The 26,905-nt window shown below is 42.5% G+C and overlaps 1 protein-coding gene across 2 annotated transcripts in view; it reads right to left on the reverse strand.

Annotated features, from left to right (window-relative positions):
* Nucleotides 1-25,116, reverse strand: part of MAMDC2 (MAM domain containing 2) — a 56,652-nt gene extending 31,536 nt beyond the window's left edge. For both annotated transcript variants that reach the window (XM_058827639.1, XM_058827640.1), the window contains exons 1-2: nucleotides 24,863-25,116; nucleotides 24,632-24,745 (exon numbers count right to left, since the gene is read on the reverse strand). In XM_058827639.1, coding sequence (XP_058683622.1) covers nucleotides 24,632-24,745; nucleotides 24,863-24,893 — 145 coding nt within the window. In that variant the 5' untranslated portion in view covers nucleotides 24,894-25,116. The remainder of the gene's footprint in view (nucleotides 1-24,631; nucleotides 24,746-24,862) is intronic.
* Between the last annotated feature and the right edge of the window lie 1,789 nt (nucleotides 25,117-26,905).

Consider the following 26,905-nt stretch of genomic DNA (forward strand, 5'->3'; position numbering starts at 1 on the left):
TTTACAGTCCATTCACTCTAGAGGTGTGGGGAAGAGAGGCTGCCAGTGAGGGTTGAGGCAAAAAATTTTTGAGCACCTCAGCCTTCTCCTCATCTTAGTTACCATTTTGCCAGCCTTGCTTATCGAGGGAGTAAATGCTTTCTTTGACCTGCCTTTTCTGGCTGACACACCTGTAGAAGCTCTTAGTTTTGTTCTTTGTGACCTTTGTGAAGTTGAGCTCCAGCTTTGCCTCTGCCTTCCTCACCCCATTCCTACACAACTGGGCTGTCTATAATGTTCCCTGGATACTTGTCCTTGCTTTCACTGGCTGTGGATTTCTTTCTTGCCCTTTAGTTTGACCAGCAGGTCCTGACTAACCCATGCCAGACTTTTGCCTTCCTTGTCTGAACTTCTCCACCTTTTTCTAGCTCTTGCACTCTACAAAAAGCATCCTTGAAGATCCACCAGACTTCTTTTGCTCCCTTGTCCCACACAGCAGTTTCCCAGAAAGTCCTATTGACCACATCCTTGACGACCTGGAATTTTGCTTTCCAAAAATTCATGATCCTGACTTTTCTCTTTGCCTGATCCATATCCCTCAGGTCTGCAAACTCCAACAGTACATGATCATTGCAGCCCAGGCTGCCTCCAATCTTGATGGCCCAAATAAACCTGTGTTGGTCCTGTATCACGTCCCCTCTGGTAGGGCTGTCTATAACCTGGCTTCAGAAGTTATCCTCCAAGCACTACCAGTGTCCTGGACCGCCCACAGCTCGCCGTGTTACTTGTCTGGTGCTGAAGGCCATGGCTGGACAAGAGCCTGTAAGCACAACACTTCCAGCATCTGGAGCAAGAAGGCTTTGTCAGCAGGCTCACCTTGGCTGGGAAGCCATGAGGTTCTCTTTGTTGTCTCAGCCTCTGGATCTTAGCCACAGGCTTTCAACCTGTTCATACCTATTCTTCAGAGACAGAACTTCACACTCAGTCCACCTCCCAATACAGAGCACAGCCCCCGCACCCTTACTTTTCTTGAACAGCCTGTAGCCATCCATAGGTGCAATCCAGTCATGGGATTTGTCCCACCAACTTTCAGTAGTGGCAACGAGGTTATAACTTCACAGCAGCACAGCAGCTTCCTCCTCCTCCTGTTTGTTGCCCACACAGTGTGTACTGCTGCAAAGGCACTTCAGCTGAGCTTTCAGCTCATGTTGCCTTCTTGGATAAACACCCTCTAATTTCACTGAGATATTTCACTGGTGTTTCTTGGCTTCTGTTACCACAGGAGTCCCTGGCTTGTCTCCAAAAGACATCAGATGTGCTCCAGTGTGGCCATCACATCTCAGGTCCTCTGGCTGAGGGCCCTCACCTGCACCTTGTCCCTTTAACTTTGGTATGTCGTCCCACAGCTTCTCAAGGGCAAGCCTGGCATTTTCCCCTTCCCTGACATACATAGTTTAAAGCTCTATCAATGAGACCTGCTAGCTCCTAAGCAAAGACAAACTTCTGCATACATGGTAAAAGCCAGGGATTGCTAACTACCGTTGACTGCTAACAGCCAGCAGATGCCTGGTGAAGGCAAACACCTAGAGCCAGGACAAGAGATGGGAGAAAGGAGACTCAGATATGTTTCCCTCACCACTCTCCCACTGCTCAGGCTAGTGAATCATACACTTTTTACTCACATTTCAATGATGATGTTTTACCTACCATGTAACTTGACTGTATTCTGCTTGATAGCTGACTCAAACTTTATAGGGCCAAACATGTGCTCATTTTACATTCCTCCATGTCCAAGCAAAACACTGAGCGCAGGGGGAATTAGGACATTGTGCTTCAAGCCTATGCCTCCTCAGTGCAACTATGCACTGCAGCAGCAAGACTGGAAAGATGAGATTTTTAAAATCCTCCTGTATCAATGTCTGTCATCTTGCTGCTCTAATAAGCACTTCTGTACAGAGCTCCTCTGAGTTATGGTTGGTGATGCGTTAACTCCATGAGTCACTCACCCCAGTTTTCCAAAAGTATATATATATAAAGGTGGGCATCAGTAGATCACTCAGCAGTGGTTATGTCAATGGCTAAGGAAAAAGGGCTGCTGAGATCAGAAATAGTGCCTTTTCCAAAAAAGAGCACAGAAACTACACTGATTGCTTTCTCTGTAAATAGCACAAACAAGACAAAAAGCCAGATGCTGGCTAATAAACTAAAACAAACGGCATTGAGAAAACTGGAAAAAAAAACTCCAAACAACCACGGAGATAAATAAAATTACCAGTTAGCTTTTCAATTATATATTTTCTCTGTAAAAATTTGGAAGGGTAGCCACAGATTCGTTCTGGCTCTTTGTGGAGTTTATGTCTGACACAGCTGTTCACTTAGTTCAGCCACAGTAGAGTTTTACAAGAAAAGCTGAATGTAAGCAGCAATCTCCAAGAGAAACAATAATAAGGAAATATGAAGCAGGAAAAGTTTGAGAATTTACATTTGATTAGATACTCATTTATTAAAAAAAAAAAAACAAACCCAAAAAAACCCCAGAAAGAAATGCCTAACACTTGCAAGTCCTGTTTTGATTTTCCCTGTATTTCTCATACAGGAATAGGAAAGAATGTTATCAGGGTTTCTTAGGACAAAAGTTAATCTATTGATGCCTTCTATGGAATCTCAGAATCCTGATTTTGGGTCTTGACTTTAGTTTTGGGATTTCTTTTTATATTTTATTAGGGGAAAAAATAAAGAGAGAAAAAACAGGTAGAAAAGCAGCACATTTCTGAGACCTGTGAAGCCTTCTTAGATGGCCAGAAAAAGTTAGCTGGAAATATTAACAACCAGAGGGACAAAATTTTTCAAATGAAATTTGCACATGGAGGCCCCACGCCCTCCTCTCAGCTGGATCCTGCAGGTAAGAAAACGCAGCAACAGTGGGGTGGATAACCCAAAATGTTATTTTATTCCAAATCTATCTGTGCCTAAAATGGTTACAGCGTCTCTACGAACCGGGAATGCGGAAGGAAACACGGGACTTTTAAAGCCAGGGTCACACAAGCAGAGTTCTCTTGCTTCCAAGCTCCGGCTCCAACCAGCGGCTCCCCGCCGTTCGTAGGGTTTTTTTGTTTCTTTCTTGCCTTCAGAGGGGGTTGTTTAGGAAGGTTTGTGGACAAACAAACAGCAGCAGCAGCAGTCCGAGAAGCTCCATTTCAGCATCAAGACTTGTTTCTGAGTGAATTTTGCAGTGTGTGGCTGGAGCCGTAGCGGCTGGAGGATGCTGTTCCAGAGCCTGGGGAGATCGTTCCTTCCCCGGTGAAGAACTGCTCGGGAACTGCAGCACCAGCACCCCATGAACCAGCCCCATGAACGCGGGGCTGGAGCGTCACGGCTACACCAGCAATCCCCCTACCAGAACTGCTTTGGGAGCTCCTGCTTCCTGGTTTTTTGATCCAGGGAGAAGGCTGCACCGGGCGGGGTCTGTCTGCCGTCTTCCTTTTGTCTCCTAGACAATGCAGTCGCCTGAGGAGGGCACAGTCTCTGGAGGTCACTCCTTCATTTTGAGTTTCCCCTTGCTCCCCAGGAGTCAGTGACATTTCAGCACCTTTTTAACTAGACTATTAGTGTTAATTTTTGCCTGTTGCTATTTTGTTTTCGTAGTAAACTCTTATTTTCTTCAGGTATATCTCCTCGTATTTGTTTCTCCTTATTGGTGGAAAGGGATTGATTAAAACGATACCGGCAGGTAACTCATTTCAGTGTCCACAAGAAGACAGTGATCTGCTTTTGCCAGAGCCGGTGTTTAATCCCTTCCCCTTGGCCCTTAGGAGATTTGCAGCAGCAGTTTCTCCCCTGGACAGATGGATGCACTCGCAACATATGCAGGGCTGAGTGGAAAAGCCTGGCCCACATTAATGAACATAATGAGACTCAGTCCCAAAACATTCAGGGTGGTGCCACGATTAAAGCTACTTGATGCTGCAGGGTGTAACTGGTGTTTTCTTTCCCATATAGCCACACATTATTTCTGGTAAGCTGTTAGATTCACATCAGACTACCTACATGGTATACCCTGGGACTAATCAGTGTTGTCATCACTGGAAAAACATTCTGTTCTTTAAGCCTCCTTGTCTCCTCCATAGTTTCTTAAAAGTAGCTCTGTGAAAATAGCTGAGGAGAAGCAGGAGGTGGGTTTTTTGTGTTCGTTGTCTGCAGTGACTGACATGCATTGCTATTGTCAAGGTTTTTCTTTCTCTTCTCTGTCTACAGCAAGGGGCAGCAGCAGTTTCAAGCCTAAAGCTGTCACTTCTTTGCAGAAAAAGCCTGTGGTCCCACCTGGCCGCTGCTGGCTGCTCTTCCAGGCAGGGAGGGAACCTGAATACCCCACCAGATCTGCCCCTCTGCTAGCCATCTTCTTCAGGGAGTCAGCAGGGCATCCAACTCTCACAAAGCTGAGTAGTATTTATTAAAAACAAAAGAATTTTTTAGAAAAGCACCACCTGGTGTGATGAACACACAGGCAGTTCACCCAGGTAGCCACCCATCTTCCTCTGGCCAAATGGACAAACCTGACAACAGGAGTTCCTCCAGCAGCTTTCCCTCCAGCTCAACTTATTGTACGAACTGAGTCTCCCTACAGGGACTGAAATTTATGATTTAATCTTTTTCTTGCCACATTCATCAGACCAGGCCAGAGAACTCCTGTTTGCCAGTCCTGGGCCATAAATTTTCCCAGGCTCTTTTCCCTAAGGATGGCTTTATGAATTAACTATCAGCTCCATCTCCTGCCCTGGCTTTTGCTCCCCCAGGAAGTTCAGAAATACAGCTGTTAGCAAGCCTGTCAAAACTATTACAATTAGCCCTGAAACACTCTGTGACTGTGGCATCAGCTTGCAGCCACTGCCACCCTGGAAAAGTCTTCCAGCCTCCATCTGTCAGCTTGCCTGTGAAGGTCTGGCAAAGGTCCAGCCTGAGCTGATGTTTTCTGCTTCTGATTTAGAGGAGTTGCTCCACTGCATTGGGGATGCTTCCTCTCCTTGTTCTCCTTCAAGTCCCAAGGTCCTTACATCATGCACCAGATCTCCTGTCTATTCTGAGCCACAAGCATGTGGGATTTTTTCTTTCACAATGACCTCAACAATTTTTATACACTTTCAGATTTTGTTTCTGTTGCTCCAAACAGCCCATCAGTCTCAGTAATGTGCTGTTCACACCACTCAGTTCTCATTTTCATGCTACTCATTGCATAATTTCAACAACTTTTCATCTGCTAACACAAAGGCTGACAAGTTTTTATTGGTCATCTCTGATTTTCCTTGAAACAGCTTTTTCCAAAAGACAACTCCATGACTTCTATTAGCTGGTATATGTCAACAGAACACAGGTAATACTTGGAGACACAAAATTCTCTGCCCTGAATCTCTGGATGGGACATAATTGAAAAAAGTGTTTTCTTTATTCTTTGGCATCCTAAATGAGTTTCCATTGCTCTTAGTGCACAGGGAATGTTAAAGATAAAAAGCAGATACAGTGGAATGCACTGTAGAATCACCACACATGTATGTGTTCACATTTTGCATCTCACTCATTACTAGCTCTATTTCTTTGCTAAATCATGTTTCCATCAGGATCAAGCACACAGGGGAATGCACTGTGACATCTCTTCCAGCACAGCTGCTTGCCCTGGTGGACTGCATCCTTCCTTCAGAAGAAAAATATGAAATGTCACTCCTTTGCACTATGTTGTCTATTGACTTTGCTCATTACTCCTTTTATTTGCTTACACAGGTGCAAATGGTGTGATGTGGTGGAGTATGCAGGTAATACATTATGAGGTCTTCTTTTTATAATGATATGATAAGAAAAAAAACTATCAAACCTGCAATTCACATGAAACTGTAGGCCAGCACCCCACAGGGAGCCAGCATAAGGAACCTGGTGAGCCAGACCATGAAACAAAGGACATCTTGTGTTTTAAAAGGGGGCATTTATGGGGCTACACTTCTCCTTGGATCAGAGTGTCAAGAACAGCCATGGGGAGTAAGAGTTTAAGAAAGAGAAGAGATGCTCCAACCCAACCAACCCTGTTTTGGTTCCTTCATGTCTGGATTTACATCATCTGGAAGATGAGGCTTTTATGTCGAAAGTAAAGATTTCTTGGTTGAGTAATGTCCTTGTGCTCCAAAGGGGTTAAACTAAAAGCCTGTGGAGTTTACCATCTAAGCCAAGCTCTGAAGCAATCATAGACTTAATCAGGGAAGCAGAAAAGACTCTGGTCGCAGGAAGCAGTGGCCCTGGGAGGGAGAGGGCAAGTAAGCTTTGGAGCTGGCATGAGCAGGGAAAGAAGTCTGCTCATCATGACTTGGCTTTGGTGCATGACAGAGTAGGGTCACAGCATGCACGGGAGGTCCTGGACCAGGTTTTCGCTTGGGGAAATAAAAAAACCTCAACTGGTGGCCTTCTGGAGTACATCTGCAAACCATGTGGATGCACTAAATGCAAGATTATAAAAGCTAAACTTTTCTACTGCCTGGATCTGCTCTCTCAGCATCTGCCAAATCACTTGGCCTACTGCATTACCCTGGAAAACAGCTCATCTGCTTGAATACTTTTCTGTCTCTCTGAGCTACATCAGATCAACTAAAATGTAAACTTTGTCCACAAACCTTATCACTCCAAGGGAAACTACAGATCTGCTGGGTTTTAGAAATTACGTTTATTCTGATGCTCAGCTGGGCCCCAGGTCCCACACAGATGGGAAAAAACCCCTTAAAATCTGTATTTGGTTTCAATGGCATCAGAAGTTGAACTCCTATGAGTTAAGTTTCTTGCTTTACATAAGCGTAGTGGTTTCATATTCTTTTTTTATACCAGAATCATTGGGATAACTGGCAGGCTAATGGTGGGCTGATCAATGATCACACAATGAACTGCAGACAGGTGAGGAACATATTTATATATATATGAGCTGAAACAGCTGGCTATAGAAAGAGCTTACAGGTGAGCTAATCAGATCCTGATGAGTGCTGGCAGTAACTGGTCACAGGTCACCTGAGGGAACTGGCCTCGCCACACCATCAGTTTCCAAAAACAGCTGGAGATCACTGTCTTGTAATGAGTTTATCACTGGCTGCTGTTGAACAGCCCCTTAGCTCCTGCTCTGGTCACTCAATGGCTGCTCTTGAGTAATTGACCCTAAGCAAGAAAGCAGCTGCAGTGACTCATCTTCTGCCCCAGCAAGCTTCAGCCCAAGCAAGGCGCTTGCAATGGTGAAGACTGAACATGCACAATCACAAAACCTTCAGTCAAGGAGCACATCTATTGGTGTTGAACACAGCCATGTTAGCCCATGACTAACATTTCCTGTAGTTCTACACAATTGCATCCATCAATTAGCCATTTCAAGGACTGGCTTCAGTCTATTAGGGATGCTTCTAGGCTTGCAGTCCTGTACATCATTCCTGCTTGGCAGGGGCTGGTAGCAACTGAGGGTGGGTGTAAGGTGTACAGGCAGACTGAGCCAAAATTCACAAAACTGGAGAAGGGTTTATCAAAACAGTCCCAAGATATATAACTGTAATCTCCACAACATCTCTTATACACACAGTGGTGAATTTACTGATGGTCTCAATATCCATAAAGTCCACAAAGTATTTTACAGGATGCTCTGGACCTCTGTGGGGAGGGGCTGACGCCTTAAGATTCTCTCCCCTGAGTAGTTGCAGTCCCTGGAAGGAGATTCAGTCATGGAGCTTCTGCTCCAAGCAGGGTAATTGAACTCCCCAAAATTAGTGAGGATCACCTAGTATCAAAAGCAAAAGACAACTCCTTGCGCATACTGTGATATAAGGAACAAAGACATAGTCAATGGTATGCCAGTCAATGGTATGAATGTTTAGTCATCTAGGACATTTAGGAAGCAGAATTTGGCTTTCTACAGCATATCTAACTGCTGGCTGACTGTAAGCAACTGAATTTTGATATATTTATTTTAATTAAAATAGCTAATCAAATCCTTCCTTGTCCAACTCAGCAAACCACCTAACACATCTGAATTCACCTCAGGCCATCGGATGTCACCAGGCACAGGGCTCTGCCATCTGTCTGTCCCAGTCCAGTCTTCACATGTCTGTCACACTGTTGTGGCTGCTCTGCTTCCCCGTGCTAGGCAACAGTCAACAAATTAATTCCTTCAGGCATCCCCTTCAAATGCTCCCCCAGCTGCCCTGGGACACTTGTCATCACAGATGCTAAGAACTTTATTTGTAACACAAGCCTCAAATATTTCCATGTTTTTTTCTAGATTGCTTTTGAAGTGAAAAGCTCACGAGTATGTTGGTGAATTTTAGCATTTTCTGCAATGTCATTCCATTGAATATCCAGTATTATGGTCAGGCAATCACTCACAAAGGAATCCTGCATATACCATTTGAGCTGTGAGACACATTTGTCAAGACTGAAGTAAAACCTGAGATATAAATGAGTCATTGAAAAAAATCTATCAGTCAAAATCTGCCAGTTCATGACACTATTTTCTTCAAGATGTCCTCACTGACTCCTGGTTCACAAAGTAAAAGCTTGTCAAAACTTTCAAAGTAATGGAGTACATAGCCTCCCATTAGATATTTATTACTATTATTATTCCCCCTAAGGGATCATTAAGGTTATTAGGCCTTTACTTATTTTATATCCTAAACAGCCTAGACAGGAGGAGACTGAGGGGAGGCCTTATTGTACTCCTCAACATCCTCAGGGGGGGAAGCAGAAGGACAGACACTGATCTCTGCATTCTTGAGATCAGTGAGAGGACTCAACCAAACAGCACAAAGCTGTCTCAGGGGAGGTTTAGGCTGGATATCAGTAAAAGGTTCTTCACCCTGAGGGTGGCTGGGACTGGCACAGTCTCCCCGGGAAGTGGTCACAGCACCAAGCCTGACAGAGTTCCGGAAGAGTTTGGAAAAGGCTCTCAGGCACACGGTATGACTCTTGGGGAGTTCTCAGCGGGGTCACAAGTTGGACTTGATGATCCTGATGGGACCCCTCCAACTCAGCATATTCTGTTATTCTGTGATCTTAGGGTCATCAAATAGACATCAATGAAGTTTAAATCCATAAAACATGAAACTATTTAAATTAACTTACACTCTCTGTGCAAAACATCACTGGGCACTTAACACTATGCAAAAGGAGTGGTTCCCTTGCAAATTTGCACCCTACTTTTGAGTATTGTTCACAATGCAATTAAAGAATCCCAAAATGTGCCAGAAGATCTGGCCTCACCTCCTCCCAGCTGGCCATTAGTATCCAAGAGTGGTCTCAGATGGATGCTCAGGTATGAATAAAGTGTAGAATAAGCACACTGTGACACTACCCTCCTGTTGCCTCCCAGTTCCTGTTGCCATTTTCCAGTGTGGAGGCCTGCCTGTGCTGGCTGTGGTATCAACTGTATGAACACACGAGCCAAGCTAAGCAGCATGTACTTCGCATTCATTTTGAATAAAAACAAACTATGTAGAAAATAAACCCTGCAGAAATTACTTTGCTCTATCTGCCAAGCTTTGTGTGGTCTTTCTAAAAACAGTCCTTAGTCCATGTTTTCTGAGAATGCTTTTCAGTGTCATATTTGCCATAAAGTATAACTCAGAAGTTGAGACAAGGCAAATGCTGGAACACTTGAAGGCGTTACCGAAGTTCATACAGCATAAACAAACAAATGCAGTGCTGGTCCCAACACATATTCTCTCTGTTTGCAGCTTCCCCAGGAAGAGCGAATTCTCTGCTGCAAAAGTATTTTCTGCAAACACGCGTCCCTTGAGGGGAAATGAGAGCCAGGAGCTCGCACTGGGTGCATGTGAGTGCTCCCATACTTTGCTCACAGCACTGACAGGAGTGCTGGCGTGTCTGGCTGGTCACTGGCAGTGACTCACTTCTTTGTTTCTAGTGAAACAATTCAAGAAACAGATTTTCAAGCCTGTCCCTGCAGCTGATCCCGCCAGTTTTGCCTATTACCCTGCGCGGTCAGAAACTTCTGCTGCTTGCAGAGAAAGCTCATTGTTTACTGAAGAAATCTGCAGTTGTACTCATCCAAAAAGTATCAATGGACATCTCTGGGAATACAGAAACAATCCCTTATTAAATGTTAATGAGCAATTAGACAAGCTGGACAACTGTTATTTTGGGTTCAAATTTCATACACAGGCTGCTTGACTCTTAAGAGCAAAAAGGTGCAGGAATGTCTTTTCCAGCCTCTGCTCCAGGCTACAGACTCAAATAGCATCAACAGCTGCTCCACAAAACACACACACAAGAGACATTTGCCATGAATAATGGCACCAGTGCAACCTTCTCTCCTTCTCCCCAGCCTCTCTGTCTACTGTGAAGCAGGAGAAAGACTCACTTCCAGAGCACACAGCGGGGGAAACTCCCAGAGCTGCTGCTGCTCCACACCTTAGAAGAAGCTGAGAGTAAACTAGGCCACAAGAGTAGATGCTTGCCAGGTTTTATCTTGGAAAACAAGAAGAATACTTATAACCTTTGGGAACTCGGAGAAAACAAAAAGTCAACTTTTCAATGCATGATACTGAAGTAACCCGAAGTACTGAGCCGGTATTCCTATAGCTGCAGTGCTCTGAGGAAGGAAAGAAAGCACGAGAACACACATACCAGTCTTCAAAAGCCTGGTCTCTAAAGCTACCAAGAAGCTGATACAAGCTGACCTAGTATGAAACAACCATCTAAGGCAAAAAATACTCACATTCTGAATTTAGGAAGATGTAATAACACAAGAATGCTGCAAAGAACTTTGCTATATATATATATATATCTATATATATATGTGTGTGTGTGTGTGTGTGTGTGTGTGTATATATGTGTGTGTATATATATGAAAAAAAAAATGGAGTGGGGGTGTCAATAAAATGCATCATGCAAAGAGGTAACTAAATTTTCTGAAAAATTCTCTAAGATTTGTAGAGGCTACTGGTCAAAAAGAATGATGTCAGAGGATCTGCAAAAGCTTACCAAACTTTGTTGGTAAATTACACCCTTGGTAAGGAAATTGGTGTTTGTCCCTGACATCCCATATAAACATACAGCAGTGGGTTTTGGATAAAGGGGTAGGGATAAAGAGGGACAGAGATGTTAATTAAAGAGGGAGGGAGGGAGAGAGAGAGAGAGAGAGAGAGAAAGAGAAAGGAAGAAAGAAAAAGATCTGTCCTGGCTCTAGTATTGAACCAGCTGGGGTGTCCAAGCTCCTGGGAGTGCCCAAGCACCCTGGCTTTGTGGAGTTACCTTTCTACAGGTAAGTTATCCTTTGCCTGGAGATAAACTTCTTGCCTTCTATGCAAATCACACACAGTACATTCCTTTAGACCTTTATGGAAATAGTTCAGAGGGCTTCAGCAGATTTTGGTGGTCTTGATCTCCCCCTACAATCCATATGCACTTCTTGGCCTCAATTCTGTGCCTGCACTGTACTGTGCTGTGCTTATCTCCACATTATTATTATTAAATATTACGCAATTGTGCAATAAGCCAGTGAGATAGGAGAATAAAGCAGTGAGTATAGAGTAGCTCATTGCAATTGGTGTTTTAAAAGCAATTAATTTAATTAATTGTTTTAGTTGAAAATTAAAGAGATGTCATATGTCATAACTGGAGAAAAGAGTTGGAATACTCCAAAATCAATTATTTGGAGTATTACCTATATTATCTCTATATTATCTCACACCTTATGGCTCTTTGGTTGTGGATGCTTGCAGACTGTTGCTGACATAAGACTATTGGTATTAGCTAGAGTTGAAGGGCAGCAGAAATGGTTGATAGAGGATTGACAGAGGTCTCAATATTTCACAATTTTTATAATTCTTTCAGCTTTCTGGAAAAAAATTAATTTATTGTTTGGCAATATACTGCTATAAAAAGTTGGAAGAGATGAAGTGATTGGAAATCAACCAGACACCATGACTCCTGGTTAAATTTTGAAATTCCATGCTGCATATCAATTCTTCTTTGACTTGGATTCCTTCAGCACCCTTTTCAACAGATTTACTCTGCTCTACCTATCTAATTGCATTCATGGCTTTGGACAATCTACCACTCCTAAACTCTCATCCATGCCTTTGCAGGGCTGTTTCATGTCACCTTCCTCAGGGGACAAGAGAAGCACTAATGGAAACCTGCAGCAGATCCACTGGGCACACCACGCAACCTCCTCAGTGACTTGTGCTTAAATGCACAGACACCCAGGCCAGGTAAAGCCTGTAAACATCTCTCCCAAAAAATCTTACAGGCTGCCTTCTTCCATCAGGCTAAAGTGAAACATTCCTGTGAGACCGTTCTATCTTCCACTCTTCCCTGCTAGAACTGCAGCACAGAACAGCTCATACACACACTGTACAAAATCAGATGGATATAACCACTGAATTAGAAAAAAAATCTTAGGAGGATGCTTCAGCTAGTGCAGATGTCCAACAGGTAACAATTCAATTTTCAGGCAAACGTCAAAGATAAAGTAGGGTTTTTTTTGTCTTTTCACAGAATTGTTTGAATATTTTCAGGCTGTGGACTTCATTGAGACCTCTTACTGCTCTGGGCTTCAGCTTCCTCTCTCTAGTGGACTAACCTGCAGGTCAACCATAGGCGTAGCAATGAAACTCCCTTCTAAATGAACAACTAACAGAAAACACAAAATAGTCTCAAAAAAAAAAAAAAAAAATTAAAAACCAGCACAAAATCTAAGCAACCATTAAAAGATAACTTTTTAACTAACTGAAAAATTTCTAGCTGACCCAGAGTAGAAAATGATTCTCATTCCTATGTTAGTAAGGGATGATTGATCACGTATCCTATTTTTGGCTTCAGCATCCATCAGCTGTGAATTTATATTCACTTTATATTCACTCCAAATTTATATTAAAACAAACACTGATTACAGCTCTCTGGTTTCCACCTACATGTGGCAGTCCAAACTACACATACCACTCATCTTATTTCCATATAAGACAACTTCACTGTGCAATGTTCTCTCTTCTTGTTCAAACAAACTACAGTTACTGCCCTAATAACTCACAGTTTAAAATAACCACTAGAAGTGGCTATATTTAGAGAACAATCTGGTATTGGTATAAAGCCTCTCATGTTTCCACTCAAGCACATAAGAATATCCTCAGCCAGGAAAGAAATCCCTCTGTGAAAGGTCTTGTAAGAATTCAAATGCAAAGCAATGACTGTATAGGAACTAGAAAAGATTCATTCATTTGACTTCCCCTTGCTTGTTAGTGAACTTCAACTAAGCTTTTACAAAGCACAGTTTAGATTGGCACTGCCTACCTATATGGATGCATATTTGAAATGTTTAAAGGTCACCCTACTCGAAATGCTATAAACAACATCTTTAAATGAAGCATTCTGTAGCTACATGTAAGTTTTTGAGGATGCCTATGAAGATGTTAATACCTGACAGTAAGCACTGTGAAGGTCAATATAAAGCTGCAGATGCAAACTTTAAGCCAACCTGTATATTGACACAGACTAGAAAACACACTTTATTCTGTATAGCGTCAGATTTTATCATTGCTTATGCTCAGACTACCATGTCTCTAAGGCCTACTTCTAAGGGAAGAAAAGATCTAGTATATCAGTTTTCTTAAAAAAAAATATTGCTGCTATACTTGTTACAATTTTAAAATCAAGGTACCAGGACAACTACATCTGCAGTTTGCGTTTGGGTATCTCTGGGTACTCTAGCACTCAAGGCAGACTTTACTTTCCTTAAGAACTCAGGAATTGACACAACCAAAAACTAGTTTACACTATGGAAAACCATATCCAAATTTGTTCACAGCTAGGGGAGTAAAGTAAACTGTAGCTTAAAGCCAGAGCAGGACTAAAAGTTCCTCATTTTCTTGTAGTATATATTGAGTAAATTTTCTACACTGAACAGCTAAGGATGACACCTAACTGTCAGGCTCTATAATGGAAAATTATTTACTGTAGTGTAGAGGGAAAATATAACAACAGTGGCATAACTCCCGTTACAGATTCTCACGGTTGTTCTACTGTAATCATACAGGACAAAACTATCACCTGACACTTGGGTACACAAATACGATTCTCCTGGGATAAAAAATATCTCAGGAAGATTGTGAAGCATGAAGAAATATATCAGCAGGTACCTGGTCTGCTGGTTCCAGCTCCTTCCTAGAGCTTGCAAATGATTGTGACTGTTTGCCACAAGTGTCTACATGTCTAAGGCAGGGAATACAACCTGCTGTATACCAGGCATCTGGCACTCAGGAAGGAGAGAAGAAAGGACTTGCTAGGAGCAGACAACACCAATAAATACTGATAATGAACTGCAGGTCAGCTTGAGGCTTGGGAGAATTAAGGACTCTATTTCCCAAACGGATGCAAGGGAGAGAGCACAGACTGCATGTTTCATCACTTGCCTGAACCTAGTCTGATGAGCTGAGAAAACACAGATTCAATATCCATTCATTCATCTGCTTTCCTGCAGTATAAAGTGATGCCAATTACCATCAACTCTCTCATATGGCCTAACATGAACTCAATTCCCTTTGGCCAAACAGCTGCAAAACTGTGGTCTCAGTCAAGGAGGTTCATGTGCAGAATGATGTGCCAAGAGTGATTAAATGGAGAACAACTATTTTGCTAAAACCTCCTCAGGATAACAACCATGTCTAAAACAGAACATGCCAAAGACAAGCTTTCAAAAGGCAATTACTAAAAAAGTAGGAAATTATAAAGAACAGATCCTGTCACAAAATGCATCAGTGCTCTACACTTTAACCTATCCACTTCTCATACAATTCTGCAGCCATAAGCATTAGAAACATTAGTTACGTGACAATCAAGCTCCAAAGATACCACTAAGTAGCAAGTTCCCCATATCCTGGTCACAACTAAAAGATCACTTATCTAACAGATCTCCAACAAACTCATTTCTTCTCTTGCATAAGGGTACAGAGATTTCATATATACATATATTATATAAATGGATCATGCATCTACACATAACATGTGACTATTCTGTTTAATTCTTAACTTTAAAAGGAACCAGAAATTCTTACGTTCTTTTACTGTGCATGAAGATATCTCTGGAAGACCACTGCAATAGGGCTTTTTTAACTTTCAGTCAAAAAATACGAAGATACCACAGAATCACAGAATACTTGAGGTTGGAAGACACCTCCAGAAATCCTCTGTTCTGACCCTCCTGCTCAAGCAGGGCCACCTACAGCCAGGTGCTGAGGACCATGTCCAGACAACTTCTTAATAACTGCAGTGATAGAGACTCCATGGCCTCCCAGCCACCCTCACAGTGAAAAAGTGCTTCCTAATGTTCAGAGGGAACATTCTGTGTTCAGTGCATGTGCCCATTGCCTCTGAGTCTGTCACTGGGTACCACTGGAAAGAGTCTGGCTCTGTCCCCTTTGCACCCTCCCTTCAGGCCCTTCTACTTATTTGTGATATAAACCTCCCCCTCAAGCCTTCTTTTCTCCAAACTGAACAGTCCCAGCTCTTGCAGACTGTTCTTATATGGGAGATGCCCCACTCTCTTAATCATCTTCATGATCCTTCATTGAGCTCTCTCCAGTATGTCTCTCTTACACTGGGAAGGCCAGAATTAGACAAGGCCAGAACTGGACAGAACTCCAGACAGAACTTGAAGAGTGCTGAACAAAGGGTAAAGGGTCACTCTTGAGCTGCTGGCAGCACTGCTAATGTAGCCCAGGACACCATTAGCTGTCCTTGCCACAGGGACACATTGCTGGCTCATGTCCAGCCTGGTATCCACCAAGGCCCCCAGGGCCTTTTCTGCCTAGCTGTTTCTAACTAGGCCACAACATAGAACACATGGAATGTTCTCACAAAAGACCCTCCAGTGACCACAAGTCTTGCAGTATCCATAAAGATTTTAGGTCAGAGGTGACAGGTTCCCCTACCTCTTTGAGACTGGTTGGATTCCTATAGCCAGGCACCAACCTGACCAACTAACCCCGGAATGGACAGACAGATGTTAAAGTGGTGCTTGCTGCATCCCCCAGTTCCCTAACCCAGAGAAAGCACTCATCCCACCTGCTGACCCCAGCCTTTTTCAAGGGCCTTCTCAAATCGTGCTCATGGTAATCTGTGACAAGCAAGAAACTATGTTCCAGGCTGGAATAAACACTGTTTAGCAAATATGAAAGAGGCCTGTGAAGGGAGTCACATTTTCATTGTCAGATCTACAAATGAATTAGGAAGTGTGTTGGACAGTTAAGGTTCCCCACCTATGTATCAGCTGAGGATTTCTACTGCAAGTGTAAAGTGGTTTGTGGAACACTTAGAATTTTACCGAAGAGAAGTGCTTACAGAGTAAATCTAAATTTTGTTTAGTGGATTAGGACATGATCTTTAATGTTATTCTTAGAAAACAGGAAAATTCACAGGGAAATTCTGCTTATTCACGGATCAGGTATGGTTGTCTGGCTTCCTTGCCCTAAAGGCATAACATCTTGCCACAAAAGCATTAGCATTTCCCTACACTCTCCCGTCATGCAGAAAAACCTGCTCCAATCTTTTTGAACCATGAGGGATAATCAAGGCAACAGTCTCCCAGTACTGATAATTGTTAGTGATGTAACATCCAAAAAATAAGAGAATCTGAAAGCTGAAGAATTACTTCCTTCAATAGTTTTGTATCTCACTATGGTTTTGTATACAACAGCTGTAGCCTGCCCTTCCATTTGTGTAGCTCTTTATGCATTTTTAATATCAAATACAGTTTGTGGGCCAGGAAATTTGAAGAAACTTGGCTCGTCACAGCAGTGCCTCTTTAAACATTTTAACGGTTTGCTAATTGAAAACTGTGAAGACTCTGTTTCCTAATAGACTTTGGCTAATGTTTCAAATGGAGATCTAATTACAATGATTCATGGTTATTTTCATACTAGACTCACAAGGTTTTCAGAACAGACTGAAGTGCTAGTAACATGTAGCTCATAATTTATCAGAGAATATATCTATTTAAAACAGCATTCAAAGTGCACCAACACAATTACTCATACTTGTAGAGTAGTCTCAAATACTGATCTGGAGCCACATTTGGCAAAGGAAAATGTGTTGGAGGAAAGGAACAGCCATACAGTGTAGAAGACACTCTGTTAATCAAAGACCACTATATTGTTACGTAAAACTGTAGGAATCAATTGGCTTGATTACGATGCGAAGAAGGACTACAATAATCACATGTTAATCTCTTGCTGTCTAGAGACACAGTGAAGGATGGGGCAAAAGAGGCTAACTCTTTTCAAAATGGGAGCAATAAAATCCTTCAAATGATATAAAGCATTCTAAGAAATCAAAGCATTTTACCAAATTACATGGATGACTGTGGCCTTTTATCTGGCCTTCTGCAGCATAACTTCTATAAAGTATTATTAAGACAGTAAAACTCAAACATTAAAGGAAAATCTCTCTAATTTTTAAAATACATTTTCTTGAGATGTAACCATAGATGATTTGGCCCTGTCTGGTAAGTTTAATCAGTCAAGTAATTATAGCTTTGCTAGTACTGCTCTTGCACACAGTGACTGGGGACAAAATGTCTCAGAAGGCAATGCAATGGGAGAACTCCGAAAAAAGCGAACAAAACCAACTAGTTGTAACTAGTTTGGACTTACTTTTTCTATGGGCTTCCAAGTATTTCTGCTCAATAGCATCCTATATAATAAGAATATTAGGGCATTTTCAGGCTTATTCTATTAAAGTTTTGAACAGTCTGTACCATGTGCAAGATGAACAAGTCTTCTTCACTAGTAGAAGTGCTTCTGGAGTGACTGTGATCATCCTTTCACCACAAGTGCAAGCTTACTTTTCCTCACTAGAGATCTTGATTCATGTTGGATCTTGACCAAAATGTATAGTGAAAATTTCTTCCCTTCCCTCCAAAAAATGAACTGGCAAATAACTGGCTTTCCTCTTCATTTTCCAAGATGACTACATATGTAGTGTAATAGGTGCAACAACCACAAAGTTCTGACTGACAACACTTTTACTGATAAAAAAACCTGTGCCATGCTGCATCTTGAAATTCCTGAAAGAAACTTAACTTTCATTCATCTTTGAATGAAAGAATCTTTGATTCTTTTTCAGAAAGCTGAAAATATTTCTAGCAGTTTTCATCAAGTGATTTGCATGTCTGTACTTGAATTTTAGCAAACTTCAACAACATCTGTAAGGCTAAGGGTTCCTTGCAAGTAATTTTTTTGACTAGGGTGATTCTACCTCCATCACAACTCCCAAATACTCTTTTGCCCTCCTACAGTTTTTTGGTTGGTTTTTTGTTGTTGTTGAAATTCAAGTGGCAAATTACCTATTTTCAGTTTTTCTCACGCAAAACAAAGTCCAGCCTATTGTCAGAAGTGCAAGGTGTATTCAGTAAACATTAATTTTCTAAGAGTCATCCTCCCTCTCTTGTGGCCAAATTCCATGGCTCAGTGTAAAACTCACTACAGCAGTTGTTGACTCTGTAAGCACAGAATCAGTAACAGCTGTATGTGGAAATACACTTATGAGAACATTATTATTCTGTGGAGAAGAGGAATGCTTTGAAACTCATCTCTCATGAAGTGACTCACTGACAACAATTTAGGCTTTGTTTGTTCCCCTGCTGCAAATGGAAAGGCCAGACTTATCACAAGTGTCATCATGCATAGGCAACTGCTGCTGAAGCTCTAGATGGACATAAAGTGCTCTCGGCCATCTTTTTTTTTTTTTTTGCACAAGACCTGCCTCTGAAGAAGGGGAAAAAATATGCTAATAATGTGGACAGAGTTCAATAAAAATGCTACTACCCAGAAGCCTAGGATGGAAGTCATACCTGGGAAAGCAAAATGTAAGACTTCATACTGGGGTCAGCAAGACAAGGGATAGGCTGGAGCAAGATGGAATGCTCCTCACACATGGTACTGCTGAGCTGCCAGCGACAGCCTGAATAGGAAAGCAGTATGAAGAAACTAAGTTGAGTTGCTAACACAAGAGTGGTGGATGTGTAATCAAAATTGAGTGTACAGGAGAAATGGCATCAGAAGTAAAAAAAAAAACAAGAGGAACATGAGATGCTAAGAGTAAAAGAAGTGTGTGAGTCAGCCTTTCTTTCCCCCCTCATCAGGAAGGACAGCTGTCACTCCAAATTCAATTACTTTGGCCCAGAACACCAACATTTTAATTATCAGGTCAAGGCAAAGCAGACCATGTGCCAATCTAACAGCTTCTACCCTCCATCAAACAATACTCAGTGCAGAGACGGCCTGGCTACATGTTTGGAAATCTCAAACCAATAAGCTCCTGTGGCAGGGTGAATTTACCAGCTGAGAACTTGCCAGCAAACAAGCACTGGAGTATGCCAGGCTGGTTCTGCTGCAGCTAGGTACAAGCTGGTGCAAGTCTCCTTGACTCCCAAGTACATAGTGATCTCAAAACAAACATGTGAGACCACTTGTCTCATCTCAAGAATTGTACAAAGCCAGCAATGTTACAATATTTTCTCCATTTTCAAATGACGTACTTCCCAATGTGCAGGAAAGTGTTGTAGATACATGGAAAGAAAACTTAGACTTCAAAGGTGGTAATTTATTTGCCAATAGGTTTGTAACGGAGCATGACAGAGCACACATCAGACATGAAGTGTTTGCTGCACCACAAAATCTAGGATTGCCAATTATCACCTGTTTCTTTACTCTGCATATTACAACCACATGATGTGACATGCAAGATCAGAGCTCAGATCAAAAGATCAAGAGGTCAATTTTAAGTCACACGGCACAGCAGTAAATAAAAGCTATTTAAATGGTATGCAGGCGATGTTTAGATTTGAGATTCCTTATGTTGCTGTTGTCATGCCTAACTTATCTGATGGCCTGCAATAGTTGTCCTGTCACTTGAAATTATTTTCTACATCTTTTTATGTATAGCTATGTGACAAATATGTTCCAAAAGACAAACTTCAGTTTCCTGAAACTGTTGTTAGTGATGTTGCTTGTTCGCCCATTTTCCATAAATTGTTACCTGATGGATTCCTGTTTGGAGTGTATCACAGGAACAGTACCTTGGAAGAACGCGGCAAAAATAGGCATATGCTTTAAAAATAAGAAAATAAGGCCATATTTGTATGTAATGTTATCTATTGCATCACCCTTCTGAGTGAAATCAATCTCTTTTCCTTCAAAATACTGCAGGCAGAGGAAATATTAAAACCCATGAAATGTATGCTATTAAAATGTATTCTTGGTGATATATGAAGAATTACACACTTCCAGAATTTTTGAAGGAAAGCAACTCTCACAAAAATATGCATTTGAAGCTGTCAATTACCGTACGAGAGCCAGGTGCACACAGCTGTATCAACTACCAGTTACACCTTTAGTGCTTCAGTTCCACAAAACTCATTAGGCAATGCATGGCCACATTAAACAATGATCACTTGCACATTGCTAATGTAAACAATCTCTTTTCCCTATAGGTTGCTGTTGTAATAGACAAGTTTCTTATCTAGTGCTTAAATACAAGCAAGCAGATGCCGCATAGCAACTCCATTAGAGCAGATTTAAGCTGACAGCTCAAAAAATGCACACTATTTTTAGCACCATTAAACTGGTCTCTGTTAGAGTGAAGGGCAATGGAAAACAAAACATACCCACAGTTCACACAAAGTGCTGTACAGATATTTTAAGCAAAAATGTAAACTTTGTCCAGAGTCACAGGAAAGGCAAGCCATAGTTATTGTGTTTAATGAAAGTTATCCATAATAATGTTGCGAGCAGGATGGTCTTACCATCAGGTTATGGCCAGCTCTGTGATGAACATGGCTAAGAAGAATGCAGAAAATGCCCAAACCTAACACTTTAGAATGCCTACAATTGACCCAAGGCTGTGTTTCCTACTGCTGTTGTAAGTGGATCTGCAAGTTTTTATTTACTACTCTACTCAGGATTACTGCCTATTAAACACAGCATCTTCCTTTGCTTCAAAGACCATTTTGCATTTGCAAAGCATGTCTGTCCTCTAAAATAGCTGTGCGATTGAAGAAAATCTCAAGATTATTTGATGAATCTTACCCTACACAGTTTGATAGGATGTATTAGAATTAACTGGTGCTTCCCTTGCTTCACACATATGCTGCTGACAAAGAAGTGAATTCTTGTGGAAATCAGCCACTATGCATCTACAAAGCTTTATGCCCCAAAATAACTGGACATGAACTCATGCTCAGTACACCTGTAGGTGTTAGTAGAACCAACATGGTATTCAAACTTCTCAACTACCTCTAACTACTATAATAGTGATGAATATAGATGTGATTTCTAAATTTCCTAACCATTGGTTGAGTCCAAGAGTTTAATCTTTGTCCTATATTCTGAACTTAAAGATAAATTATTTGTTCAGAGGCATCATGAATGCAAGAACATTTCTGAGAGCATGCCTGCACCACTGAAATGAAAATGGACCATTGTCCCCCCTGTTTATGTATAGGAGAAATTCACATAAAGCTTTCAGATCTTATCACTGATAACATACAAATTAATCTGTTGCTCCTTTCAGAACCAGGATTACATTATGATGATCTCTTCTTGAGCAGCAGCATTACTATGTTTCTTCTGTAGTTGGTATCCTACAGACACATGAAGCAGAATATGTTGCATGGAAATTTCCCATGCTATGCTGAAAACAGAACTGGCTCATTAGGAAACAAGCTGCCCCAAGCCTGATGCTGCACTTACTCAGCCTGGGCCATGACCTCAGTTGGGTGTGCTTCCCAGCCATAACAAGGCTCACTAGAAATTTGTATCTGCAGCTTCTTCTGTGTATTACATTTTTCCTTGCATGGTGTTTGTCTGCTAAAATCATTACAGTTATAAAAGGCAACCATCGAGCTAGCCAGCAACTGAAAAAGCTGACAGTTAAAAAAAGCAGCTTGATATGTTTGAAGGTCCTGTTCCTGAGTCCAGAGTCATGTGAGAGAGCTTGTGGTTTACAGAGGGTTTCACTGAAGCACAGATCTTATGGGAGCACAGGTCGACTAGACAAATAACTGAATTGTTTCTTGTGTAGCTGCTCCTACAAACAGCCACTTCACTAGGGCTTTATTTGCCAGTCTTGAGTAAAGCACTTAGGAGTGAAAGAGCAATCATTGTGTATTTTCTTTTGAGTTGCACTTGATTAAAATGGGTGCTAAAATGCCAGTTACACATATCAGAACTTCAGCTAAAAAAATATATTTTAAATTACGAAAATTCTAAAACTTGACAAAAAAAAAATCTTGTATGCTGGAACTACCAGAACACTAAAGAGAAGCCAGAAACTTTTAAAACAGCAGCTGAACCTTAAAAACGTATTAATTTAAGTGGGATTGTGTGGCTGTAAACAAAAGCAAAAATTATTCTCACACTTCTTTTCTGTGTGCCTGGCCCATCAGAAGATACTGGCTTCCTTGGCAACTGGGCAAAATACTTTCAAGTTTGGAGTGGAAATTTCTGGGCATGGTTTTAGTTATATTTACATCACCTTGACAGCTTGGCACAATACTACACTATTGAGAGATTTGTAAGATGCAAGAACTTGCACTGCAAGTCAGATAATTCCTGTGAAAGACCAGCTGAATGTAATTCTATACCACAAATAACATTTTAAAATAATAAAGCAACTTTGGAGCAACGCAAGGAGAAGTGGAACAATTCAAAGCTAAGCTGTCTCTCCTGTTCTTAACTTCCTCTGTTGTCCCAGTAAATTACCACATGTGCATACACTGACCAGCACATACCAGGACACAGTGCTGCCAAAAGGGGCATGATTTTATAAGAAAAGAGTAAAAGAGCGTCTAAGGACGACTAGTTTTGCACACCTGCTGTGTAGATTTGAATGAATTATTTTCAGCTAGATTTAGCTGTGATTCTACGAATGCATTTCTGAGGAGACTAATATCATAACTTATGTGCCAAATGTTTGCACAGAATGTCTTGCTATGATCAAATTACAGACTGCAGAAAAACTGTTTATAATGGAAATGCTGACAGAACTATGCCTATTACGAGAGCTGGTATACCACATATCCTTCCAGAGTGTAACAGTTCAGTTATGTATCTCTGGAAATGAGATGAGCAGTTACAGAAGCGGTGCAGCCACTGGTATGTTTGTTTGTACAGAAGATCAAATTACAGTAACAAAAACTGTTCCATGCACCAAAAATAAAGCACGTTATGGCCGATCCAAACCTCTAGTCAAATGTCCTTGTATCTTGAAGCACTATTGTGTGGATGTGCACAACATGATACACACCCATTTCTGCAGGTTTTGTCCCCAGCAACTCCCAGTCCCTTGGAGCTGAATCAATACCACTACCATGTGGCTCCCTGTAAATCACAAGGAAGGAAGTGCTGCCTTGCAGACAGATAGACAAAGAGGGCATGGTGCTAGGAGGCGTCGCTGCGACAACAAAGATGGTTACTAAATTTCCACTAGTACCTTCAAAAATCTATGTATATTTAAATAAGTATATTTAAATATAATAAGTAAGAGAAAAAGCAAGTATTTAAATTATTACATCCTTGCAGGCTTTTCTGAGTTAGGGGTTTCTGTATATTCTCAAAGCTTACTGACTAATCTAAAAAGTAACAATGAAGGTGACTTATTTTGCATAGGTGAGAACTGGGTACGAAACAGGGGGAAAAAAGATCGGTTTTGTCAACTGAGAGACAAGTGGAATACAAAGCTGGACCAGCCAGTTTTGAATGGAGTACTGATTAACGGGTCCTGAGGGGGTGCCTGTCTCTTTCTATATGTACTCACCTCTTCATTATTCTTGGCACCTGTTTTTGGGCTTAAAAACTTTAAAAACACAATTTTTTTCCATTTTTCTGAGTCCAGCTTTTACTTAATGAATGACAATTTGGTGAACACATAGTTAAAAGTTAATTATTTTATTACCCAATTACAGCCATGTTCTGTTTAGTCTTTTGTTCATACAAATTCTGTCAAAAATTGGAGCCCACACTCAAAACTTAGCAAGAAGTAGTTACAGTTACATAGAAACACTGTGCACTGACTGAATTTTGTTCTCTTTTCAATAGCATTAAGTCTTGTAAAGCCCAATACAACTTACTGAAAGACTTGGCTTTTTCTGTTGAACTGGAGGTACTATGAAACGGAGAAAAGTCTTAATTGTACGTGATTGTAAAGATACCCTTGCCGAAGATTGTCTCTTGCCCTGGAAATGCATCCACTTTTGGCACAGAACCCAAAATATATTTAGAAAGAAAAATAACGCAGCTTAACAGAAATGCGACAGATGTGACGGGTTTTTTAGAAAGAGGATTTGATAAAAGACACCTTTTCCCAACAAAAAGTGAAAGACAGGGAAAGAAAGGAGATTTCTGCGGCATCCTGCAGAAAGCTACGAAGATACCTGTGCCGGGGGAGTGCAGACGCCTCCCCGCAGGGCCTGCCCATCACCAGCTGTCAGGGGACTGTCACCCGCACGGGAGGGACTCGACGGCGGCTGTTCCCCGGGGAAAACCGAGCTGCGCGGCACCGCCGGCAGCAGCGGCAGCCCGGGATGCCGCCGCCCCGCCGCGGAAAGGTGAGCGCGGCGGAGCGGCAGCACTCTCACCTTCCCCGTGCAGCGTCCAGGGCAGATGCGCGTAGTCCCACTGGTAGCCGCAGGCGCTGTCCTCGAAGGTGCACGACCCGGGCGAGAGCAAGGCCGCTCCGGCGAGCCGCAGAGCTGCAAGGACAAAACGAGACGCGGTCACAGTGCGCCCGGCCCGGGGGCCGCCGCCGCCTCCGGAGCAGCGCCCAGGCGCGTCCCGGGCGGGCGGGAGGAATCCCCGCCGCCGCTTACCGTGCGCGGCGAGCAGGCAGAGCCGCAGCATCTTCCGCGCCGGGGGCCGGGCTGGCGGCGGCGGGGAAAGCGCGGCCGTGGCGGGAGCGAAGCGCGGCGGGCGCTCGGCACCCCGGCGGGGCGCGGGGAGGGCAGCGCGGCCGGGCTGGCTGGGGAGGGACGGGGAGGGCCCGCGGACAGCGCGGGTGGGCGGCCCGTCCCACTCCTGTCGCCGAGCGGGGTCGGCCCCGGGACAGTGGCCCAAGGCCAGAGTGGCTGAGGCGGGAGCGCTCTCCAGAGTGGGGGTTGCCGCCTCCTCTCCGGGGAACCTGCGGAAGAGAATCACCCCCCGCACAGCGAAAATGTGCTTTCTTACGGCTTTTTTTTCCGCGTGTTTCAGCTTGTACACGGTGCGTTGCTCCTGTCATTGCGTACCATCGCTGGGTACCACTCGAAGAGCTTGGCTCCGTCTGATGTACTCCCTGTCAGGTGTTTGTGCACAATAGTAAAATGCCCACGCAAACACATCTGCTGCGGACAAAGGGGTTCCCGTCCCACCAGAGCTCCTGTGTTACCACAGCTTGCCCTTCCATCCTTCCACAAAAACTGTCCTTCCAGAGGACCGTGGCAGGGTACCCAGGCAATTTTAGCTAAGAATGGTCCAGCAGCTGCTGAGATGCTCCAAGTGCTGTAGTTTATAGGTTTACAGAATAACTCAGGACTGGACTACAAGAGATGTCCAAAGCTAGCTCAGAGCTAGCTTTGGGCTTAGACCAGGTTGCTTAGTTGGGGTTTGATAACCTCCAGGGCTGGTGACAGCACAGCCTGCCTTGGCCCTGGCTCCAGTCCTGGGCTGTTTCTGTGGGGAAAGTGTTTCTTCTTTGCAAACGCTCTGAATTTTCACTGTTTCAGCTGTGCTACTCTCTCTCACTCTCTAACCTTGCACCACTCTGAAGAGTCCTGACGCTGCATTTCCTCTGCTGTCCGTAGCAGGACTGCTGTTGGGTGTTGCCAAAGTCATCTTTCTTCCCTGTTGAACCAGATCTGGCTCTGGAGCCTCTCCTCGCAGGACAGGGTCTCCAGGCACACTACCTCAGTGGCCTTCCCTCACCTCGCATCTAAAAGAGATTAAGATCACTTAATTTGTTGCATTGCAAATACTGAAATTCTGAATGATTTGTCTAATCAGGGCTGCAGACATAGTATACTTTTCAGATCTGACTGGTGGAACACAGCAGTATTTAAAATACTGACTTTAGTTTTATTAGCATGCTTTAATATCAAAGCATTCAGTGACTAGGACCACCAGAGACCCCTTTTATTACTCTCCAGGACCATAAAAGGACTTCCAGGAGGAGGAGGATGCATGCAAATTATTTCTAGAGAAGTGATGTTTATGTATCAGATAAGAAACACATTTTAATGAATATGTTTGATTATGATGGATAAAACCCCTTATGTAAAGTCTGACCTCACACACAGGAGAGTTTGATCCTCTGTGTGTCCCAGGCAGATAAAGAATGCATGCTTTCTAATGCTTCAAATTGCATTAGAAAGTTTATTCTGGCCAATTTCAGTATCTCCATTATTTAATTTCAGTACTAAGGTAGTTGATTAGTTACATTTCTCCAGCAGCTTTGACACATGCCCATTTTTACACAGAATTGTGTAAAAATTGTGTATTGTGCATTATCCAGAATACAGCACTTCTGAAGAGCTGATGGCACAAATAGCCCACTGACACTGATGACTCATCAATATAAGCACTCACAAAGAACAGCTGAAGTGGCTAATGCCCTCAGTTTTTTCCTTGCTGATATTCAGGATGTTCCACCTTTTAGCAGAGGTGGCTCAGCTGCACATGACAGCCACCAAAGTTTACAGCACCATGTGTAAACTTGTTTTTAAACTGGCACTTGCAGCTTCCTGCAACCTCTCAGGACCCAAGATATATGAATGAGATGACATTAGAATTCTTGAAACTGATGTAAAATCTCAGAGTGGCCCATTACACTCTTTTCCAGGAACTGTATAGAAGATATTTTCCTTAATAATGAATTTGTA

This window comes from Poecile atricapillus, chromosome Z (assembly GCF_030490865.1).
Source record: "Poecile atricapillus isolate bPoeAtr1 chromosome Z, bPoeAtr1.hap1, whole genome shotgun sequence".
Classification (NCBI taxonomy): domain Eukaryota; kingdom Metazoa; phylum Chordata; class Aves; order Passeriformes; family Paridae; genus Poecile; species Poecile atricapillus.